The sequence below is a fragment of the Phyllopteryx taeniolatus genome, chromosome 20 (genome assembly GCF_024500385.1).
Source record: "Phyllopteryx taeniolatus isolate TA_2022b chromosome 20, UOR_Ptae_1.2, whole genome shotgun sequence".
Lineage (NCBI taxonomy): Eukaryota > Metazoa > Chordata > Actinopteri > Syngnathiformes > Syngnathidae > Phyllopteryx > Phyllopteryx taeniolatus.
In genome coordinates this window covers 5,768,611-5,790,016 of record NC_084521.1, presented here as the reverse complement: position 1 = coordinate 5,790,016, position 21,406 = coordinate 5,768,611, and the positions used below count along the sequence as shown (strand labels likewise).

The window sequence follows — 21,406 nt, the reverse complement described above, 5'->3', positions numbered from 1 at the left end:
TGCCACTGATGCGCTGATGAATGGTGACATTGTGGCTTCACTAGCGTTGTTTTGTGCGCGTGTTCAAAGGCTACGACCCAGAATAGCGCGTGATCTCATATTTAAAACCTACAAAAGTCTCCGTGTGACATCATCACGACGGCCACGGTTGCTTTAACGACATGAATACGCTGGTGTAAGGCGACCCGGGCCAGCCTGAAGCGCTTACACTGGATCCCACTGGGACGCTTCGCTCCATTGATGGTTCCCGACAGCAAACCGCAACGCTCATTATCATTCACGGGAGCGGAAGAAGAGGGAGGGGGTGACAAAGCACTGAAATTCAGTGGATGCTATCTTGCGGTCTCGCTACATCACAGATTTTTCTGTTAAACGTACATTTTGTGGGGTAGAAATACATTGAAAAACGTATAACAGTATAAAACAAGTGTTTTAATCTTTTATTCTATTATAACGTATTTTCTTGTTTGCAATCCCCCCCCCCCCCCAAAAATTAAACATAAAACATGGAAAACTACACGTTGTGCGCTTAAAACAACCACATAATTTTGCCTTATACAAACATGTGGTAGCTAAATGCTAACACGTAACGCAAAACGCCATAAACGGGCTACCGAAACTAGCAACGCATCGATGTAAGCCACGGCTATTTGAACACAAACGGTGTAGCAACACAAGCAGATTTTTCAGACTTTACTCTTGTCAAATGACGACAGCTTAATGAGCAGTTGTCAGCGTCTTCTTTGTGTATAGCCATCTCCGTATTAGACTGCCCCGTGGTGGCCAAGCCGTGCGCACCAGTTGGACCCGCACAACGAATTAATCACGATGCACAAACTGTTTTTCTTTACTTTCTTCTTAATTATGCTATTACTGTATATTGTTTTTCCTGTTTGCGTTCTACTTTTATTATACGTTTCCCATGATGTGATTTTATGACAATTCGCTGGTTTGGACCAGCGAGCAGCAACCATAAAACGGCGCGGGCGAAATATTAGTCAGGCAGTTGTCGGGTGGGAGCAGGCGCAGCACGAAACAGTCATGGAGATTTACGGCGCTCATTTAGCCAGAAGTGCACCTCGGAACGACGGCGAGTCACCTCCTGTGACATCACTTCCCGGTGCCAAACTCGCATTGTCGGAGGTATGCACGAGACGTACCCGCCACCATGTGTCTTTTTCCTCATCGTTGAATTTTCCAACAAGAATGTAGACCACCAAACATTTTGCCAGTACGATGTACTGTAGTTTTACACCAGCCAATTAAAATGTATGTTTGGAAAGGCGAAACTAGACATTGCCATCTCGTGGCTCTTCTTTTAAATGCAATGTTCACTCTTCACAACATTTTTCCCCTTGCTGTTTGCAAAATGTTCTCATTTAATATTTTGGTAACAGTACGTCAAAGGACGACTATGTTTTTCTCCTGAGATTCCGACTTTTTTCCCTCATATTAACATATTCTGTATATACGCCGAGGTGGAGCAGTTCACCGGCACGTGGCAAATATCTGCGGTCGAGTCGACAGCCCGGGCCGCGAGACTCTAATTGCCTGAGGGCAAGATGGGACCTTCTGAATACATCTCGCCCCCTGGACCCATCCCCTCCCACCCTGGCGGCCACCCTTGCCCCGAGGCCGCCGCTCATGTGATCCAGCTTAAACGGGTTGGGAATGCGCTGCACCGTGGCTCACTCATCAGAAATGTCCTTATCCTTCAAAAAAGATCAAGAAACGCCTCCATTTTGCAAAAAAAGCACATTTTTTTGTTTGTTTTGGAAATCAAATGGCAATATTACAAAAAAAAAAAAGCCTGATTGTTGGTTGACTTTTGCTCATAATCCAATTTTATCTGGTAAAATTAAATTTTCTCATAACATTACGACTTTATTATCGTCAATTTACAACTTCCTTAACTTTTTTAACATAAGACTCAAGATTTCAACTTGATTCTCACAAATTCGGAATTTTTCTCATAATATTGTGACTTTATTCTCGGAAATGTACAACGTTTTCTTCCCAATATTCAAAATTTAGCCTTGGTAAGATTCTGACTTTATTCCCATAAATTTACAACTTTTTTTGTCGTAATATTATGACCGTATGCTCGTAAGTTTACGACTTCTTGTAAAATTCCGTCTTTCGGGAACGCTGCTTTCAGCTACCCACATGAGCCGCCGAGTAAGCTGTGCATTATTTACACGTCCAGCCTGTCGCCGAGGACCGCGCGCTGGCGGGCGGTGAAAAGGAAGCGACAAGGAGAGGAGGAAGCTCGAGTTCAGAAGAGGCAGCGTTGAAGGCCGGCCGGTCGGTCTGCGACAGCTTGGGACTTAGCCCGGTCTTGAACTGGCTTACAGGAGAGCTTTCGGGATCACATTTCCTGTGGCACGCAAATCCGCCATTGACACATTCCCCTAATGCATATTTCATACAGTAAAGATCTTACCAAGTTCCCTTTAACACACGGGGATAATTTGTATAGCAAATGAGACACACATTTTTTTTCTTCTTTATCCCCATGACCTTAAAAAGTGACTCCACCCCCCCAATTCATCACAATTCCATAGATTTAAGCTATAAAGTGCTCAGTCAGACCCATTTATAGCGTCATCTCCATGACATCGCTGACCTTTCAGGGGGAAAAGTGGCGCTGAATAAATGCCACGTCCTTGATATGGTCACGAGTCGGAGCCGAGCGGGAATATGAAAGAATCACTTTCGCACGCTGGATACGTTCGCATTTTCACCTCCTTGACGAATGGAACTGAACATCATCTCACAGTCACAAGCTTGCTTGTTTTATTTCATTCTTGCTATGGAGGACTTCGTTATTAGCCAATGTTTTGACACACATTTGAAGAGTTCTGCACTTTTTTCTTAGTACCACTCCATCATTTGGACTTTAACAGGCATATTAGTTTTGTCAATTGTTACTATCTGATGCAAAAGGTCCTTGAGATCATTACGTTTTTATTCTAACCCTACGACTTCATTCTCATAAGAATTCGACTTTTTTTTGGTCAGCTAAACTTAGTAAATAAACTATATCTTTATTCTCACGTGTACAAACTTTTCTTATAACGTTATTGATTGATTAACATGATTGTATTGTAGTATAATTATTATTATTTTCTCATAATAGTACAACTTTATTCTCCTAAAATGACAACTTTAAATTTTACGGCACGACCACTTTGCTGTATAAAAGCCCAACTTTATTCTCATAAAATTATGATTATTGCGCCTAAAACTGCGACTTTTTCTCATATCGACTTAGTCTTGTAAATTACAACTTTAATCTCCTAAGAGTATAAACCTTTCTTCCACCGTTAGTACTTATTTGGTTCTGTACGTATATAGTTCATATGGAGTCTTTAGTCTTGTACAATTATCACTTTTCTTAAAATACTACAAATTGTCACAACATTACGGCTTTTTGCTCATCATAATATTACAAGTTTATTTTGTAGCCTGCTGACACAGCATCTTTACTCTGGTAAATATATTACTTTTTTACTCATAAAATTCTGACTTCTCTCTTGTAAAATGATACGTTTCCTTCTAATATTTCTACTTAACACTCAATATTTGGAGATGTTTTCCTCGTGAAATTTTTCCTTGTAATATTGTCTTTTTTCTCTCATTATTATTATTATTATTATAAAGATTTTCCATGTGGCCATAATCCATGATTTGGCATTAAATAGCAATTACCTGTGTATCTGTCCATTCTTGTGCAGGTACTCGAGGCCTTCGAGCACATCTTTTAGGACGGTGGCTATACTGGCCTGGTCCAGGACGCCCGTTTTGTGCTCGCCTCGTGAGATGATGTGCTTGATCACATCCAGCACTGAGCCTGACAAACAAAGAGAAGAAGACCATCATGAATCGTTTGTTTGCCTGCCACAAGATTCCACTCGTCGATTCCTCTTACGTTGCGTATGAGTGATGAAATCACACACAAGAAGTGTCGTATTTTGGTTCTGAACTTTTTCAACATGGCATCCAGGCAGAAGCAATTTTTTCACGCAAAAAGATGATACCACGGCTTCTTGCAAAGTTTTAATTTTGTCAAAGGGGGGAATACTTCCAATATGCAGAAATAGAGCTCTACAATATAACGATATATTGTATATTTGTAGTGTGGTATAAACATGTCTACCATATGATTCCGTATATGTTGATATAATTAATTTGATTAGCTCCATTGCTCAACTAATGTAGCTTCCGAGACGGTAACACAACGACAGTCGTTTGCCGCAACTTGTCCAATTTTGGCCGAGCAGACCGGGAGGCTTGTTATATCTTAAGTTGATCATAAAAGATTGTATTGTGGGCTACGCATTCCTGTCTGTTGAATCCTTTTTACACGATAGAACAGAAAGTTATGTGTGCCAGCCATTTGATGAGGTGAGAAATGCAAGAAATAACTCTGAAAATGGCTCCCTTTGCTCCCCTCCACACTGTATTCGCTGTCAAGAGTAAATATTCACACTATTTGTGTATGTAAAATGTATTTTGTGTTCATATTTTTGGGTGTCTGGAACAGCTTAATTGGATTTACATTATTTCCTATGGCAAATATTTCTTTGATGCGGTTTGATTCGATCGTCGTCAGACTTCCTGGAACAGATAAAGTCAAAATATTAAGAGGGACAAAAAGTTGTAACTTTGCAAGAATAAAGTCATAGAGTAAAACAATTGTCAATATCAAGGCAATAAAGTTGTTGCATCACAGAAAAAAAAAGTCCTAATTTTATCAAGCCCCTATTGCATCAAATAATTCTGCAAACTCTACGGGTGTCATTTATTAGACTGCAGTCTCTCGCTGTGCAAAATGTTTGGATTGCTAAACTGACAGGTATGGTCAGGCTGATAAAACATGCTAATGAGACCTGACATGTTCAGTCAGTTGAATCTGAAAGCAGCTGACAAGGTTGCACTTAAGCGAGCCCATCCAAAAATGAATCATGCTTCTAGATCTTCAAAACACAAACGAACACTTTGCGACATTATTAGTTTACCAGGAGTTTTCTTCCTTGGACTTTTCTCCTCACAACTCTTCCAATGTCATTATTATGACGTTTTTTTTTTTTTTTTTTTTTTTCATAACATCAAAACTTTATCCCCATATTTCAGTGTCAGAGCATCTAAAAACTTTCAAATCTACACTTCTGGCTAAGGGGTACAACAGAAGAAGCAGAGAGCAGGCCGGTGGAAGGCATGGTTGGCAAACACAGGTGTCAACTGTGCGAAAGCCCGACGACAAACGGTAAGTTGTCATGCGGGAGGCGGAGCGGGTGGCCGCAGTGCGGGCAAGGTGGTGTAAGAGCAGAAGACTGCTGGCTCAGACTGAAGAAAAAAAGGTTATAGATTACTCTGTTCAAGGGATTGAATAAGATGGGAGTTCAGCGAGGAGTCATCATCAAAGCTCTCCCGGTCAGCAGTTACGGGGATAACTGAGGGGCGGCTTTCCGATGCGGCAAATCCACTGACTTGTGCTAAAATCCCAAAGAAAGGCGATGACAATCTTCCTCCTGTGTGATCCCGCGCGATCTGGCACCCGGTGTGAGCTCAGCGAAGGCTTCCTGTTCATTTTGTGGGAAGACATTCCTCTGCTTGCTGTGATTCATATTCTGTTCCGGTGGCTTTGTAACTGGATGTCTCTCTGATGGGAATTCAATCATATGTCACCTTCCCAACAAGAATTTACGGAAAAGCCCTAGAGCACAGGTGTCAAACTGGTGGCCCGTGGGCCAGATCCGGCCCCCCACATCATTTTATGTGGCCCGCGAAGCCAAATCAAAATTGTTAGTTTTGTTCTAGTATAATACCATTGAGATATTTGCAAGCATTTTTCGTTACTAATTCCACTTTGAAAAGAAATGCAATAGTTGAAAAACATGTTTTTATAGGCTTCTGATTTTTCAACTGGTTATTCATCAATGTGTTGTGTATACTGTATGTAATTACAGTATATGAGGTAATCTTTCATTTATATGGGTTCACAGTCAAAGAGGCCCTCATCACTACGATGTGGCCCGTGACAAAAATGAGTTTGACACCCCAGCCCTAGAGCGTACCTTTCGGCAGGCCTACAATCGGAATGTTGCCACTGGATGGATTTTCCAGAGACGGTGCTAAACAATACAGTTTCTTGACACGGTGAAAAAAAGAAAAAAAAACGGGGGGGGGGGGGTGGTATACAAAGGGAGAAAGAGATGAAGAAGCACAAATCAAGTACATTGAACCTACTCCCACGTGATAGGGCCCAGCTAATCAAACGGTTTGTTCAGAGCAGAACTGCGAGTGGGCTCACAAGGCAGGCAAGCGGTGAGTAGAGGAATCAAGGAGGCAACAGTTCACACTGCCAATACAACATATGACACACCGTGTAGAAATGCCGTAAGCCCGTGACAAAGCAAGAGTCAACAGTGACACGCCACTAACAGTTGCCACTGTGTCAGCTTGTTATCCAGCTTTGAAGAGCACTATTTTTTTTTTATGGTGCATCCATTCAGGAGCTGGCATTGAGTGTGGTAAAGCAATGCCCCCCCTGCAGTGGAATTCTATAAAACCCGACATCCACCCCAGGCCGTCTCCATGGCAGACTTGGCCAAGGCCATCATTTCATTACCACGCACAAAAAAAGTCAACATCAAGAGTGAAACCAGACCGAGAAACCCGCTGAGAGGCGAGCCGGCTGCCGGCTGCCGGCTGTCGGCTGCCGGCTGGCTGGTGGCTGGCGTACTCAAGGGGCAGACACGGCATCTGGACGCGACCGGTTACACGGAGTGCAATGAGAGCGTCAAAACGGCAGTAATTTCATTTCATTCAAAAGTCAACACACGTCTTCGGGAAAATAGGCCTCTTCAATGGCACAAAAATTGTCAGACATAATGTGAAGCTATACTTCAACATACCACCAATTAACGCTTCACATTTAACTTTTTCTTTGGCTTTTTGGTGAATTTTATTTATTTATTTATTTTAAACGTTACAGCCAGCAGTAATCATTACTTGTCTCAAAGAGACGCTACAATAGAATAAATATTATACTTTGTGATGTTGGTTTGTGTTATGATATGAATCAGGTTCTTGTTATCACACAGTCGTTGCCCGTGCATTATTGGACATAACATTTTGGTAACGAAGATGTAGCCTTTACTTTTTTCCACCCCGCTGTTATGAATATGAATATTTTAAGACTAGTGGTGAAGCTATCGACTTCAAGCTTTAAAGGTATGTTAAGTCTAATCATCGACTAAGTATTAGTCTTACACTTGAGTATAACTAGACAGTATTTATTAAAGAATGTTTTTAGTTTTTTGTTTTTTTTGCCACGTTGAAGAAAATTGCAAATAGACACCTTTTTCCACCCAAAAAAATAAATAAATAATAAAAAAAAAAAATTTAAATCCAGGAATAGATGGGGGTCCAACCCATAAAAAAAAATGATTATGATACAGTGACCCACATTGTACAATTGTATGACAGTTAAGACTTTTTTTTTTAAATTGCCTGTACAGAATATAAAGTTTGTATGATGTAAGCAGTTAGTTCTATTCACATTATTTGTTATGGGAAAAATTGTTTGCAGCATCCCGAAACAGATCGTGTTTAACATGAGAGGTGACACTGACATTAGACGGATCCACAACGCCATGACCGTTGCTTTCATCATGTCTATTCCCCCGTGATTAGGAAGCGGCCACATATTTCCTGCTAGTCAACTGACTTTCTACATTCCTGGGGCTGAGGAACAAAAGTAATCAGATACAGCTGCACTCCTTCCTCGGCGGTGGCCTCGTGCACGCGGCTAATTGCAGCTCTGCCACACGGACGCCTCGACGCCAGCCTGTTATTACCCGGCCCTGTCATTAGCTCGTGCGCTGTTCGCAAGTTAAAGTACCTCGCGCGGGTGCACAATGAGGATCAGCGCTGTCACATTCCCCGCAATCACGGCCGACATGCACGGGAACGAATCCCGCGCGTCCTACTGCCAGACCGACACGGCTTTCATCGCAAGAGGCCCTGCCCGATATTATAATCGCTCTTAATATGAAGACGAAGCGGCTTCTCCAAACGTTCCCGCTGGGGTGATGAACGTAACATTCACTTACCGCCACTTAGTAGCTTCATGACCAGCCACAGCTCATCCTTCACCACGAATGAGGTGTAGTAAGACACGATGTTTGGGTGGTGGCACTGGCTCATGGCCTGGATCTCTTTCTAAAACACAGGAAAGCGACAGAAACGCAGGGAATGAATGCAAATGTTTAAATTACCCCCCAAAGAAAAAGCTCCACAATCGGATAATTACATACTCATACCGATGTTTACATCCAACAACAAAGACAAATAGAGTGGTAGCCTACTTTTAAATTGTGTATTTAAAACAACCACACAACTTCGCCTTAGGAAAGGCCGCTAGCTTAATGCTAACTTCTGCGGATACAAACATTTCCAAGGCTGTGTCATGTTTTTTTTTTTTTTTTTTTTTTTAAATCTACATATTTTAAATGAATTTAAATCATGTTTTTTTTTTCAAATTTTCCATAACTGCATTGAGTTTTGTGGGGTTGTGTCTGGGACCCCTAACGTCCATACATTTTCAACTGGATAATTTGTGCATTCCTTACATGCATGTAAGGTGATTTATTTGTCGGAAGAAGAATATTACTGCCTGGTGCTCGGGCCCCAAACGAACACACTTGTACAGGAATGTCCACATATTTTAGGATGAGGCAATAAAGGAAATTAAGTGCAATACTTGGTATGGGAATGACATCAGAGGCCAGTCACTATAACATTTAATATGTGCAGGAGTGAATAAAAAAATGCTTTTATGTGGCTGTAAAGAAGTGTGTATGTACAGTATGTCCTTGTAAAGCAAGTGAGGTAATGCTGGCACAGGAATCCAAATGACTCCCCCATCAATTTTAAGACATTTTTATTAAACTATTCAAAAATGGATTGTTAGTTACACCAGGGTCTTTTAGAAGGCGGCTTCTCAAAATTTTTGGGTCGAGGGGCCCCTTACAGAGGCGAAATTAATCATCCCAAATGTATTCAAAAGTAAAACATTTGTATTTAAAAAAAAAAAAAAAATGTTGGAATTTTATGATTTTTTTTCCTCCCAAGAAAATTTGTCAATCTTTATATAAAAAAATCCCTTCAGGATATTTTATTGTTTTTTAGCTGAAAGCCATCAAAGCTCGCTTGTGGGGTTTTTCCTCGAAGAAGGGGGGGTGCAGGGTTGCAGGACCACGGTCAGAGCTGATTTGCCAAAAGTGCAGCGATCACTTCCGGGGTCGAGTCGTTGGCAACAAATGCTTAGCTCACACCATTGTATGCCGAGTCAGGCTGAGCAGGAGATATGATGGTGACGTTGCAGACGTTTTTCATTAACCCGGACACATACGCATCGAGTCTGCGACGCTGTTGTTTGCAGACTCCCTGTGTACGTTGCGTTTGCAGACATGATCTTTTGAACAACATTTTAGCAAGTGCGGGTTCAAACGATCATTTTAGCAATCTGCAGCATACACAAAGCGTCTGCGAACCGGTTTTCCAGGTTATGCAACCATCGCCGCGGTAGTTGTGATGTTAATTTCGGTCACCAGCAGAGGGTGATATTATATTGCCCAAAATGGCGGCACCCTGAGTTGGCTGTAGATTGATGATCTATTCTGTTTAATTCTTATTCCACAAACGCATTATTAACCAGACTACCGTGTTTTGATTAGTGGTGGCGCATACAAACTATTCTTGCAACAAAACATAAAAAATGTGGGGTTTCCTCCCCCTTTAAGAACAGTAACAAAGCACAGGATTTGTTTTTACTTTCCACCACCGCCAAGTTCTCAACAAGAAACAAGAGAAAAGAGTCAATGACTGAGAAAAAAAAAAATGTAAAAAAGTTTGGAATTACCAGTATCCCAACACTGCAAGTAATTGACAAGCGTGAAATGACAGAAGAATTTCTACGTCAAAGAAGTCCCCCCAAAAACTATTTACCCCTCTGCAGCTGCGACTTTTGAGCAATGCTGGACCAAGTGTCCCACAGATTCATCAAAGCAGAGTGACTGTCCAATGTTAGGTCGATTTTAATGCGAACATTTAGGCACACTTGATCGATTTCACCACTCGTTTCTGTCTAAATCGAACATCACAATACAGTAAACGAGCCTACTTTTATAGGATGGAAACTTTTAATGGGAATAAGTGGGCTTGTAGATACATTTATGGAAAGTAAACCGGAAACCTTGATCAGAATCCAGAAAGGAAGGTATTGTCGAAATGAATTTGGTAATTTCTTTGATTTCAATAATTTAATCAAATTACATGGATAAAATAATTTAAGTTTATTAAAGTTTTAGTCCATGGAAAATTTCATTCTCTTGAACTCCCACAATTCCCCCGGCTAATATTTCTTGAATAAGGATTTTTTTTCTTCTTCTTCTTCTTCTTTCAGTTAGCGAAATGATGAAGCTGTGACATAATTGTGTTATTACAGGCATAATGACATGACAATATCGTACATTCCTAGTAGGAGATGGGCATAATATTCGATCAGTTCATCACTAGGAATTGTGTGGAATTGATTGTGGATTAATTGTGTCTCTAGTTTGCTGTCTAAAGAAGGACATTTACAGAAACTATGGGAAGTTTATGCTATGTTCAAACTATGGCAGTTGGGAAACATTGATCTCGATATGACAACACGAGTTGTTAATTTTTCGCCATAGTCGAGCACGGAAATGTAATCAAATACCCATCCTTCATTTTGTCAGGGTCTAGCAGGGGTACAGATTTTTAGCCAAAAATGTCATGATCCATTGACTGACCAATCAGGTTCTTTCCACAACAGGTGAGTCCACATTTCACCTGCGTTTGACCCCAAACTGTTGCTCATTTGCCCAAATATCTTCCAGTCTGGCGGGCCAGACAAACAGCTCGGTGGGTCGTCTTGCCCATCTTTCCATCTCTGGACGCTCCGTGCCCAGACAGAACAATGATGATGCAGGCTTGGCTTGAGCCTCGCCCCCTTCTGTCCTCTGCCCGGTGGAACAGGCGGGTCAGCGCGGCTCGGCGGGCCAGAAGACAAACAATGGCCTCACAGGGAGGATATCGTGCTCCGGCAGTTGGCAGGTTTGCCCATCTTTTTCCAGCAGACAATGTTAGAACAGGGGAGGGTCTTTGTTGCGGGGATTAGGTCCCTGTGAACCTATGCCACGGGGGGGAACTTCCCGACATGTTCTCATGGCAGAAACCTCTAACACCGACATATCTGTGTCAAGCAAACGCGTGCCCTTTGGATACAACATGATGTATAACAACAATCAGACTCCATTAATGAGGACGGAATGGAACTGTTCGACTGTCTTTTGAACGACAGTGAATATATAAGGGCAAGGAAATCATCATAACTTCACAATGTACAACTTTTGCCCCACGTTGGTATTTAAAGTACTGTTACAAACACACAATTCTAACATGATCTGGACAAAACTGCTACTGCTTTGTGCGCACAAAAATACATCCGACAAATGACTAAGACTCAGGACTTTGCTGCAATAAAATCTTTAACTGTACAAGTTACTATTCTTTCAGCAAGAAATGATGATTTGGTTGGTTATTTAGACTGCAAAAACTCAAAATCTTACTAAGAAAATGTGTCTTATTTCTAGTCGAAACTATTCTGATTAACCTTAAAATAAGACTCATCACCTAAAAAGTAACTTGTTTTGAGACAATTTTTACTTCACTTTGAAGATAATTTTTACTTGAAGTACAAAAAATTAATCAGTGGAGTTGGCTTTTTTTCTTATCATAGTGACAAATTTATCTTCTTATTTCAAGTGAAATTTAGCTTTGAAACAAGTAAAAATTACTTCTTAAGTGATGAGTCTTTAAGTGAAATTGGATTAATTTTGACTAGAAATATTTTATTTATTTTCGGTAAGATTTTGGGTTTATGCAGTGTAATCAGTTATTTGGCTCTGCCAACACAAATAGCTCCGTAAACAGCGGCATTAGCTGCGGACTTAACGCAACTGCGCAACATGCTAACTAACATCGTGTAACATTGACCGAAAATAAAAAATGCAGTAAAAAAAGCTTGTTTTACAGTTTCACTGTTATGGAGAAAGTTGGAAGAAGTCCACTTCACGCAGTGTCACACTGTTCTTGTTTTACGACATGCATCTAGGTTTCCCTTGCCCGGACGCGTGTCACCGGGGCCTGCACCCATGGGGCCCGGCCGGGCACAGCCCGAAAGGGTAGCAGGGTCTTCGAGGGTGCATGGGAGTTCGCCCAACCAGTCTACATGTGTTTTGTGGACTTGGAGAAGGCGTTCGACCGTGTCCCTCGGGGGATCCTGTGGGGGGTGCTTCGGGAGTATGGCGTACCGAACCCCCTGATACGGGCTGTTCGGTCCCTGTACGACCGGAGTCAGAGTTTGGTCCGCATACCCGGCAGTAAGTCGGACTCGTTTCCGGTGAGGGTTGGACTCCGCCAAGGCTGCCCTTTGTCACCGATTCTGTCCATAACTTTTATGGACAGAATTTCAAGGCGCAGCCGAGGCGTAGAGGGGGTCCGGTTTGGTGACCTCAGTCTTTCATCTCTGCTTTTTGCAGATGATGTGGTTCTGTTGGCTTCAAAGTCACACTGGAGCGGTTCGCAGCAGAGTGTGAAGCGGCTGGGATGAGAATCAGCACCTCCAAATCTGAGATCGTGGTCCTCGGTTGGAAAAGGGTGGCGTGCCCTCTCCAGGTCGGGGATGAGATCCTGCCCCAAGTGGAGGAGTTCAAGTATCTTGGGGTCTTGTTCATGAGTGAGGGAAGAATGGAACGGGAGATCGACAGGTGGATCGGTGCAGCGTCTGAAATGATGCAGACTTTGTATCGGTCTGTTGTGGTAAAGGAGCAGCTTAGCCGAAAGACGAAGCTCTCAATTTACCGGGCGATCTATGTTACTACCCTCACCTATGGTCACGAGCTGTGGGTGGTGACCGAAAGAACAAGAACAAGCGGCCGAAATGAGTCTCCAACGCAGGGTGTCCGGGCTCTCCCTTAGAGATAGGGTGAGAAGCTCGGTCATCCGGGAGGATCTCGGAGTAGAGCCGCCGCCGCTCCTCCACATCGAGAGGAGCCAGATGAGGTGGCTGGGGCATCTGATTCGGACGCCTCCCGTACACCTCCGTGGTGAGGTGTTCCGGGCACGTCCCACTGGGAGGAGACCCCGGGGATGACCCAGGACACGCTGGAGAGACTACATCTTTCGGCTGGCCTGGGAACGCCTCGGGATCCCCCCGGAAGAGCTGGATGAAGTGGCTGGGGAGAGGGAAATCTGGGCGTCCCTGCTAAAGCTACTGCCCCCGCGATCCGACCTGGGATAAGCGGTAGAAAATGGATGGATGGTTTTACGACATACTGTATACCGTAATCGTGAAGGGATTCAATTCATACCATTGATATGAATTTAGTGCTTTGATTCAAGAAGAAGTGAGACAGATGGAAGTAATGTGACCTTTATCAACAAAGAAAGACCATCCAACCAGGTGGCAGAATAAATACCACCTCTCGTGAGGGTTTCCCAATCACTTGCATGTTCACAGGACATCCGAGTCGAGGGACTAAATGACCGATTGTCACGATCCGAGCCCGGGGCTGCGTCGCAAACTGGTGCCACAGTCACACAGCGAAGCCACAATGGGAGCAATGTGGCGTCACGGCTGACAAACATCAACATATTGTTCAACTCGGAAGGCACTCGGCCGAGCGCAGACGTCCGCCGAGGTGGAACGATTGTATCAGCAAAAGGGGGTTCCTTGCAAAGAACAAGTATCAATCTTTTTCCTTCACGCATAGAAAAGTGAAAGTGGAGTAATTCAGAAAAATTATATGAAAGAACTCTCAAGGAGGGTTAATGAAATAAGCACACACAAGTCACGCCAAAAACAGTAATTCTGCCATTGGTGTGCCTTCACGCAGCTGTTTCGGCTTTGCGGATTCAGATAATTCCATTTTTAATTCCAATTCCACTTCAGTGCGACTGCCTCCACTGCTTTCAACAGAAAAGGCCGTAGGCAGTGAAACTCTGGTGTTAAACTTCACACTGCACTTACACACTGTTGGCATCCAGCCGCTGAATTACTACGCCGGAAACCGGAACATTTGCTGGCTGCCTTCAACCCTCCCATCGAGCATCGGTGCCTCTGTGAAAGTGGTTTTCGTCGCCATCACATGGCAGTGGCAGGAATACAATGAGCGCAGTCGGTGCAGCTTTAGCACTTTTCTGCCATTCAAGACTTTCACAGACTTCTTTCAAAACATACATTTTTTCTCCCAAAATAAAAGGAAATCTGGGCTCCATTTTGAGCTTCCGCGCTGTTTGGGTACCCGGCAACCTGCGGGATTGCGGGAGACCCACAGAAAAGAAACCCAACTGTACTCCATGTCATCCAACAGCAAAATCGGCTTAATTTCTCCACAGGATCGGGCAGTTTAATGTAGACAGGAACCTGCCATAAATTTTCTTCCATCCATCCATTTTCTGAGCCGCTTATCCTCACAAGGGTCGCGGGAGTGCTGGAGCCTACCCCAGCTATCATCGGGCAGGAGGCGGGGCACACCCTGAAATGGTTGCCAGCCAGTCGCAGGGCACATGTAAACAAACAACCATTTGCACTCACATTCACACCTACGGGCAATTTAGAGTCTTCAATCAACCTACCACGCATGTTTTTTGGGATCTGGGAGGAAACCGGAGTGCCCGGAGAAAACCCACGCAGGCACGGGGGGAACATGCAAATGCCACACAGGCGGGGCAGGGGATTGAACCCCGGTCCTCAGAACTGTGAGGCAGACGCACTAACCAGTCGTACACCGTGCCGCCATAAATTTTCTTTCAACACAAAATTTGCATTTAAGAAGCTGATCTCAGGCTCCAAAGAGAGACCAGTGAGTCATAAATGAACACTTAACGGGATCCTTGGCACCTCTGTTGTTAAAAGATGTCACGGGCTAAATGATGAGCTCAGCGGCTAGACGAGATTGCATCAAGGGTATAAAGACTCGTTGGTTGAATAAGAAGCCCTGAAACCGATTCACTGGGGCCCAGCCCAAAATGCCAGCGGAGGGTGACTCGAGTCAGACTTAAATCGTCGTGGGATTTGCTTGGGTGAAACTCGACATGACTGTGACTCACGCAATGATGCTATTAGGCTAACGATGCCGCTAGCTGGGACTGACTCCCACCTCTACCAAAATGCCAACATGCGCGTCACGATTCTCGAGCTTACCAAGAGTTCGTCCATGCTGGTCTGGCACTTCTCCAGGTTGATGCGTTTGATGGCCACCTTCTCCTTGCGCGGTGTGCAGTAGGCGGCTTGAACCACAGCTGTGGCCCCGCTCCCTGGAAGAGAATGAAAGAACGCCATTCCGATTATGGATCAAGTTAACGACAGCCATCCCCCGGTCGGATTAGTGCGCCCCGCGGTACATAACAGGCCACGGTTACATGAGCCAGTTATTTTTACAGCTTACAACTGTGTACACTGTGCAGCAATGGAATGTCTCTCTACCAATGAATGATCAGGATTAAGAATCTCAGAGGACAAAACGCAACGATTGCTCCGTAGCATTACCCGCGTCATGGAATTTCACTTTGGTATGTACAGTAAACCTGCTGCGAAAAGAGAGAAAAGATGAGCCGTAAAAATAAAATGGCTTCGAGGTGATTTGAGTTAAGAGGAAATGCACCAAAAAGTCTGCATGTATGTTGCCGTTGCAAAGATCTTACAAGGTTGGAGATGCATCACTTCACCATACTTTCTTGACAACAATGACTACTTTCCTATTAGCCAGGGTTTTGCTGCCATCTTGCGACATGTTAGAAAGTTACAGAAAGAGCACAAACACTGGGTTTTCGGGTTAGGATAGGATCCACAGAAAAATAGATAAAGAGGTGAATTTGTGAATAGCGGGGGTTCGCGTTACACGGTTTTCTTTCGATGAGGATTCATTAGCAAACTGAACAACTTTGACCTCAATCATCAACACCCATGTTTTTACAAATGTCTTTTCTACTACAATGACTAACATGCCTGGGTTTAAATCCTAAATAAAATGTGTTTAATAATCTGCAAATGCCTCCTAAAGAGACCCGCTAGTTGTTTGCGGTCCGTGCGAGGTCATTCCACTGCCCCCTCGATACGGTATTTTACTTCGACGGGCACACGCGGCACTTCGCACACAATCCGCGGCTTATGCGCGCAACGCTGAGAGCACTTTTTCCTCTGGCAAGAATCTCGGAGTGGCAGAAGAATGAGCAGCGAGCCCGTCCACCCTCCAGTAAGCTTTTCCTAACCCCCTTTGCCCTCGTCTTGGCTATGCCCAAATATTAACAAAGTGCCCATTGTTTGAACTTCTCACTGAGCCACGATTTGGAAATAGGGGGGGAGGCGTGTTGAAGACCAAAACTGTTCTCAGAGTTTAATTAAAATACAGCTGACCTTGTGTATTTAACCATTTACATTTAGAACATGGCTTAAAGCCATGTGAAACAAATACAGTACAGTACAATGCAACATGACGCAAGAGCGACTCTCTGTGATAATCCAATAAAATTGCAATTTCCTTTGTCATTTCCTGGATGCGACAGGCCAATAAAGGGTCACTTTTTTGATGCTTGCAAATATCGTGGAACCTCTAAAGCTCCCGAAGCCATACATTTTGGGACTCGTAAAATACGTATACAGAACTTTCCGGCGTTTGTGCATGATGTCAGCGTACCTCAAAGAACCACGTTTTGCACTTATTGCATTTATTTTTCTGACGACATTTTACTTTTATTCCCTACATTTGAAAACAGATACCTGTACTTTGTACTCCTTCCAACATAAAAAGGACATAAAGAGAGGTAAAGTCAGCCACGGTTGAATTCTTAATTGACTGAGATGTTGGCGTCTTGTTATTACATTAAAAAAAAAAAAAAAAAAAAAAAACAAGGACAGCAGCGACAAGGATTGATTGATGACCAAGCCGAGCCCCAAAAATGTTCGGCTTTCTAGTAATTGCTGCTCAAACTACAAGCCAGCGCTCGCTCCCAAATCTCTGGAGGTGGGCCAGTGTTTGGGCTTGGGGGTTTGGTCCTGGCTCAAGCAAAACTTACACACACAGTGATCCACTTGTCAAGACCACATTGGGGTGTAAATTCCTCCACACAAACAAACAGCTAGTCGCCTGGGATAAAGTGTGCGTGCTTCTCTGGATGGCAATATTGGGGGGGGGGGGGGGGGGGAGGAACATTGTTGGCTTTGCGGCAGGGACGCTCGGGGGTCACATTTCAACACGGAGCAGCCAGCAGAGCCTGGAGTTAATACCAGATGAGGACAGGATGCGCCAACTGCTGCTTTTTATTGGCCTTTAAAGTCAAATCAAATCATCACTCAGCTTTTGATCTTTAAAGTTTGGAGTTTGATATTAAACTGTTTTGCGATCACAGTTTGCAGTTTAAACTAATATTCAGGGGGCGTCACTAACTTGTGGTTTGTCATTATTCACATCAGGGCTTGGTCCATATTACTGTAATATGAAATGGTGGGACGTAATTGACAGAAGATATTTTTTAGTAGTGACTAACGTGTGATTCCTGGCACTTCATTAAAAATTATCGGGGGGGGGGGGGATAATGAAAAGGCAAGCAACCTGATGCGCTGCCAGCAGCCATAAATCATTGTTCAGAGGCTTTTGTTCATAAAATGATCGTCGAGGAAAGATGCGGAAAGACCGGCTGAGCAAGTCTGAGATGGATCTTTCTTTAAAATCCATCAAACTGACATGGTCCTCCTCCTCTTCCAATAGTATCCGTTTACAACGACATTTTTGTAGATATCTGAGGAGCGTTCCTCAACTTCTCCCGCTCTGGACGGCAGGCAAAGCTGCAGTATTGACCAACTGTCAGATGACATCAATTGATTTCGACGTGGTTGGCGTTGGGACAGCAGGGAGCAGGCACGGCTCCAGACATCACGCCCGCTACTGAAGACTTAATGATCGTAAAAATGATAAGCACGAAGAATTTGGGCTTAAAACACCAAATTCTGTTCAGAAAACTCCATGTATGCTAGCTGGAGATAAGTGGTGCCTTGAGATACGCGTTTAATCCAATTGAAATGAATGTAAATGCCATTAATACATTCCAGCCAGCCTGCCCCAATAACGCAACAAACATTTTGGTAGTTTTTTTAAGAAGGAAAACAGTCCTCTATTGTACTTCATAAAAACACTTTGTAATTGCATAATTAAATAGAATGTAAAGAATTCAACCGTTTGTGCCTCATGATTCATTCATTGTGGCACCTTCTGGTGTGTGCATATTGTCCACCAGGGGGTAGTAAAATACAGTCATGCAGACACAAATAGACAGGAGTTTCACAACTACTGTAAGTGAATCAATACACTGCAGTACTATTAGTCGCTTTTAGCAGAGGATGAAGAATATATGCCTGTGAGTATTGTTAGATTTTCTGTCGTGTTGGTGCACCGTTTGTGTTCAAATATGCGTTCCTTAAAATGTTTTATTTAACACAGTAAACTGCAACTGGGAGTGGCATTAACAGCGTGAAGCCTCTTTTTTAAAGCATTGTTCATTATCTGCCAACCTGCTGCTTATTGTGAGGTGAGTTAAGTTCGAGGTCACCATACAGCACACCCATCTCGAATTTTTAGTCGTAAATCGAAGCACGAAATTGGGCGAACCATGGCTCGTATCTTGAAAAACGTGTAAGTTGGGTCATTCGTATCTCAAGGCACCACTGTACACCTAACTTAAGTGGGAATTTTGGACTAGCGGTGGGAATCGCACGGAAGTCACGATACTATATTATTGTGGTATCACGACGTAACGTAATATTACGGAAAGGCGATTATGAGATAATTGGCAAGAACACAACACAGAATATATATATTTTTTAGTGTGCTGTGACTGTGTCAGTATTGCAGTTTGATGTACCAACACAGTATCCATATGGCATCTTAGCATAGTTTTTTTTTCCCCTTCCAGGCTCCATTTGTTTCCATCACAAACCAATACAATATGTATACAATATACTGTTGGACGAACTTTGACAAAACATCTCAAGTCAAGCGTCCCCCGGGAGACGCCGTCCAACGTGGCGGATGACGTGAAAACGAAAACCCCGAAACATTGACAAAACAAGCATGCTCTTTGCAAGACTTTGCCATGTGTTTTCTGTAAGCATATATCTCGACGAGCCATAGTACGGCTGTTGCCATAACGCTTCCGATGTGTGAAAGTGAAAGTGTGAGGAGAAGCGCTTACATTGCGACATAAACACTTTCAGCTTCCCCACGCGCTAATTTTGTGGACCCCCCGCGCTGCTGAAACCCAGTTTGAGAATCACGATTCTAAGGCATGCCGTCTTCTTCTTCTTTGGATAATGGTGCAGAAGAAGCAATAAAACTTAGCGAAATTGATTGGGGTGTTTTGAAAACACAAGGAGGTGATTCCTATGGCTAATGAGAAGTCGCACTCGGGTCAACTGGAGTTCGTTAAGTGCAAACGGCACATTATCAGATTAGCATGGCCTCGAATTAGCTTCTTAATGGAGCAGGTATGTGACGGCCGTGTCAATGTCTCACTTCGCCAGCAATCTGACTTTAGTCTTACAGAATGTAACTGGTTAAAATGTTACTTGACGGGAAAAAAAAAAAGCATACTGATGGCAAAATGTACTTTTAACTAACTACTAGTCAAAATTTTAAAATGAGACCCGTGAGGAGCATCTGTGATGTGTGTAAAGGGTGTTTTATCATTTTCATATATTCATATTACCATTAAAAATGTTTTTTTTTTTTTTTACACTTGCTTGACAGTAAAGAATGTTGAAATGTTACTTGAAACATTGCCCGTACAGTTCATAAAGTGCTGATGTTGGCAAAAGTTTCTCAGTGGAACAGACGATTTGCTATTGGAAAACTTTTCCCAAATCTGAATATATATTTTTTAGTGTGCTGTGACTGAATATGTCAGAGGATTTTTTTTTTTTTTTTTTTTTTTTTGAAACAGCGACAGAACACGCAGTTTTACTTCGACTTCTTCCGCAGCTCATTTAGGCAGCAAACTCAGCTTGATTTGCAGTACATGCGCACTCTGCTGAAATCTATTATGCATCAAGACACAGGAGCATTGATTAAACTCCACATTAAGCACAAAATCATGAATGATTGAACTCTACAAATCGGTTTATGTCTGTTCTAGGGCTGGGCTATGAATTGATTTTAATCAATTAATTTGAGTTTATTGCTCAGGACGATTTTGTTGTTGTTGTTGCAGCTCTTGAAGCACAGAGAGGAGCTCATTTAGAAAAGTTGAGTTAGTGCTGCTAATTTAGCAACGTTTCTCACCTCTTTAGCGCCTTTCTTTCTTCTAAAAGGATACTAGCAACTTGAATTTCCGCTAAGAAACACACATACTGATCAGAATCACTTTCACATAGTTTGGATGCCAAAAAAGGAGCCGGGTGGAAGGCAATCAGAGTCAATCGCACTGATGTAGAGCCCGTTTATACGTGGCAAAAGTAGTGATTTATTCACATTTGAAACATTTGACCCAAGCTAGGTGCTTCCAAGCCTAACATTTCCAGCCGAGGGGGTGCGGCTTTCCCATTCAAAAACGGACATACGGACCAGCCGAACCATGCAGTTTGATGTGAATTTAGGAAGGATCGTGTTTACATAAATGTTTAGAGCAATTGTTTTCAAATTGTATGTAAAGAAAAAAACATTTAAGTAAACCCTTGCATATTCACAAATAAACGTATTCTAAGAATGGGCATGACCGGTTTCCCTGGGGAGAAGAAACCAAAAACAAAGATGCGCTGGGCACACGTGAAAAAAAATATCAATGACTTCATCGATTAATCGACGTCGTCGACTAGCGTTAATTTAGCGTCGACTATAAAAAGAAATCTGAAGTCGTTCAAGCGATCGAGATGAACCTCAGATTTCCACGCTGATACACCGCGTCTTCGGTAATTATCAGTGCAATTGATACTGTGACTGACTGTCACCGACCTCCTTTCTTGACATACGGAAAACAAACAATGTTCACGTTGTTCGTCGCTCAGCAGGAGTTAAATTCACTGGTCCCGTTTTTGAAAAATAGTCGCAAGAGGGGTCGTAAAGAGCAAACAAATTCCCAGGTTGGCGACACTGACCAGTTTTGTAAACTAGCGCGTGACGAGAAATTGTCCTGACGAATACATTTCAATTCATCGATGAACTTGAGCGAATGTCAGAAGTTGATTTTGGCATCGGAAGCGTGCGCAGAGGCGCTGACCAAGCGACGCTCCGCACACCTTCGTGTTCTCAGCAAAGTG

General features: G+C 43.0%; 1 protein-coding gene across 3 annotated transcripts in view; it reads right to left on the bottom strand.

Moving 5' to 3' along the window:
* The window catches only part of oxsr1b (oxidative stress responsive kinase 1b), a 34,494-nt gene that overhangs the window by 11,237 nt on the left and 1,851 nt on the right, over positions 1-21,406 (bottom strand). For all 3 annotated transcript variants that reach the window (XM_061758964.1, XM_061758966.1, XM_061758965.1), the window contains exons 2-4: positions 15,305-15,417; positions 8,121-8,229; positions 3,712-3,853 (exon numbers count right to left, since the gene is read on the bottom strand). In XM_061758964.1, the coding sequence (XP_061614948.1) occupies positions 3,712-3,853; positions 8,121-8,229; positions 15,305-15,417 (364 nt within the window). The remainder of the gene's footprint in view (positions 1-3,711; positions 3,854-8,120; positions 8,230-15,304; positions 15,418-21,406) is intronic.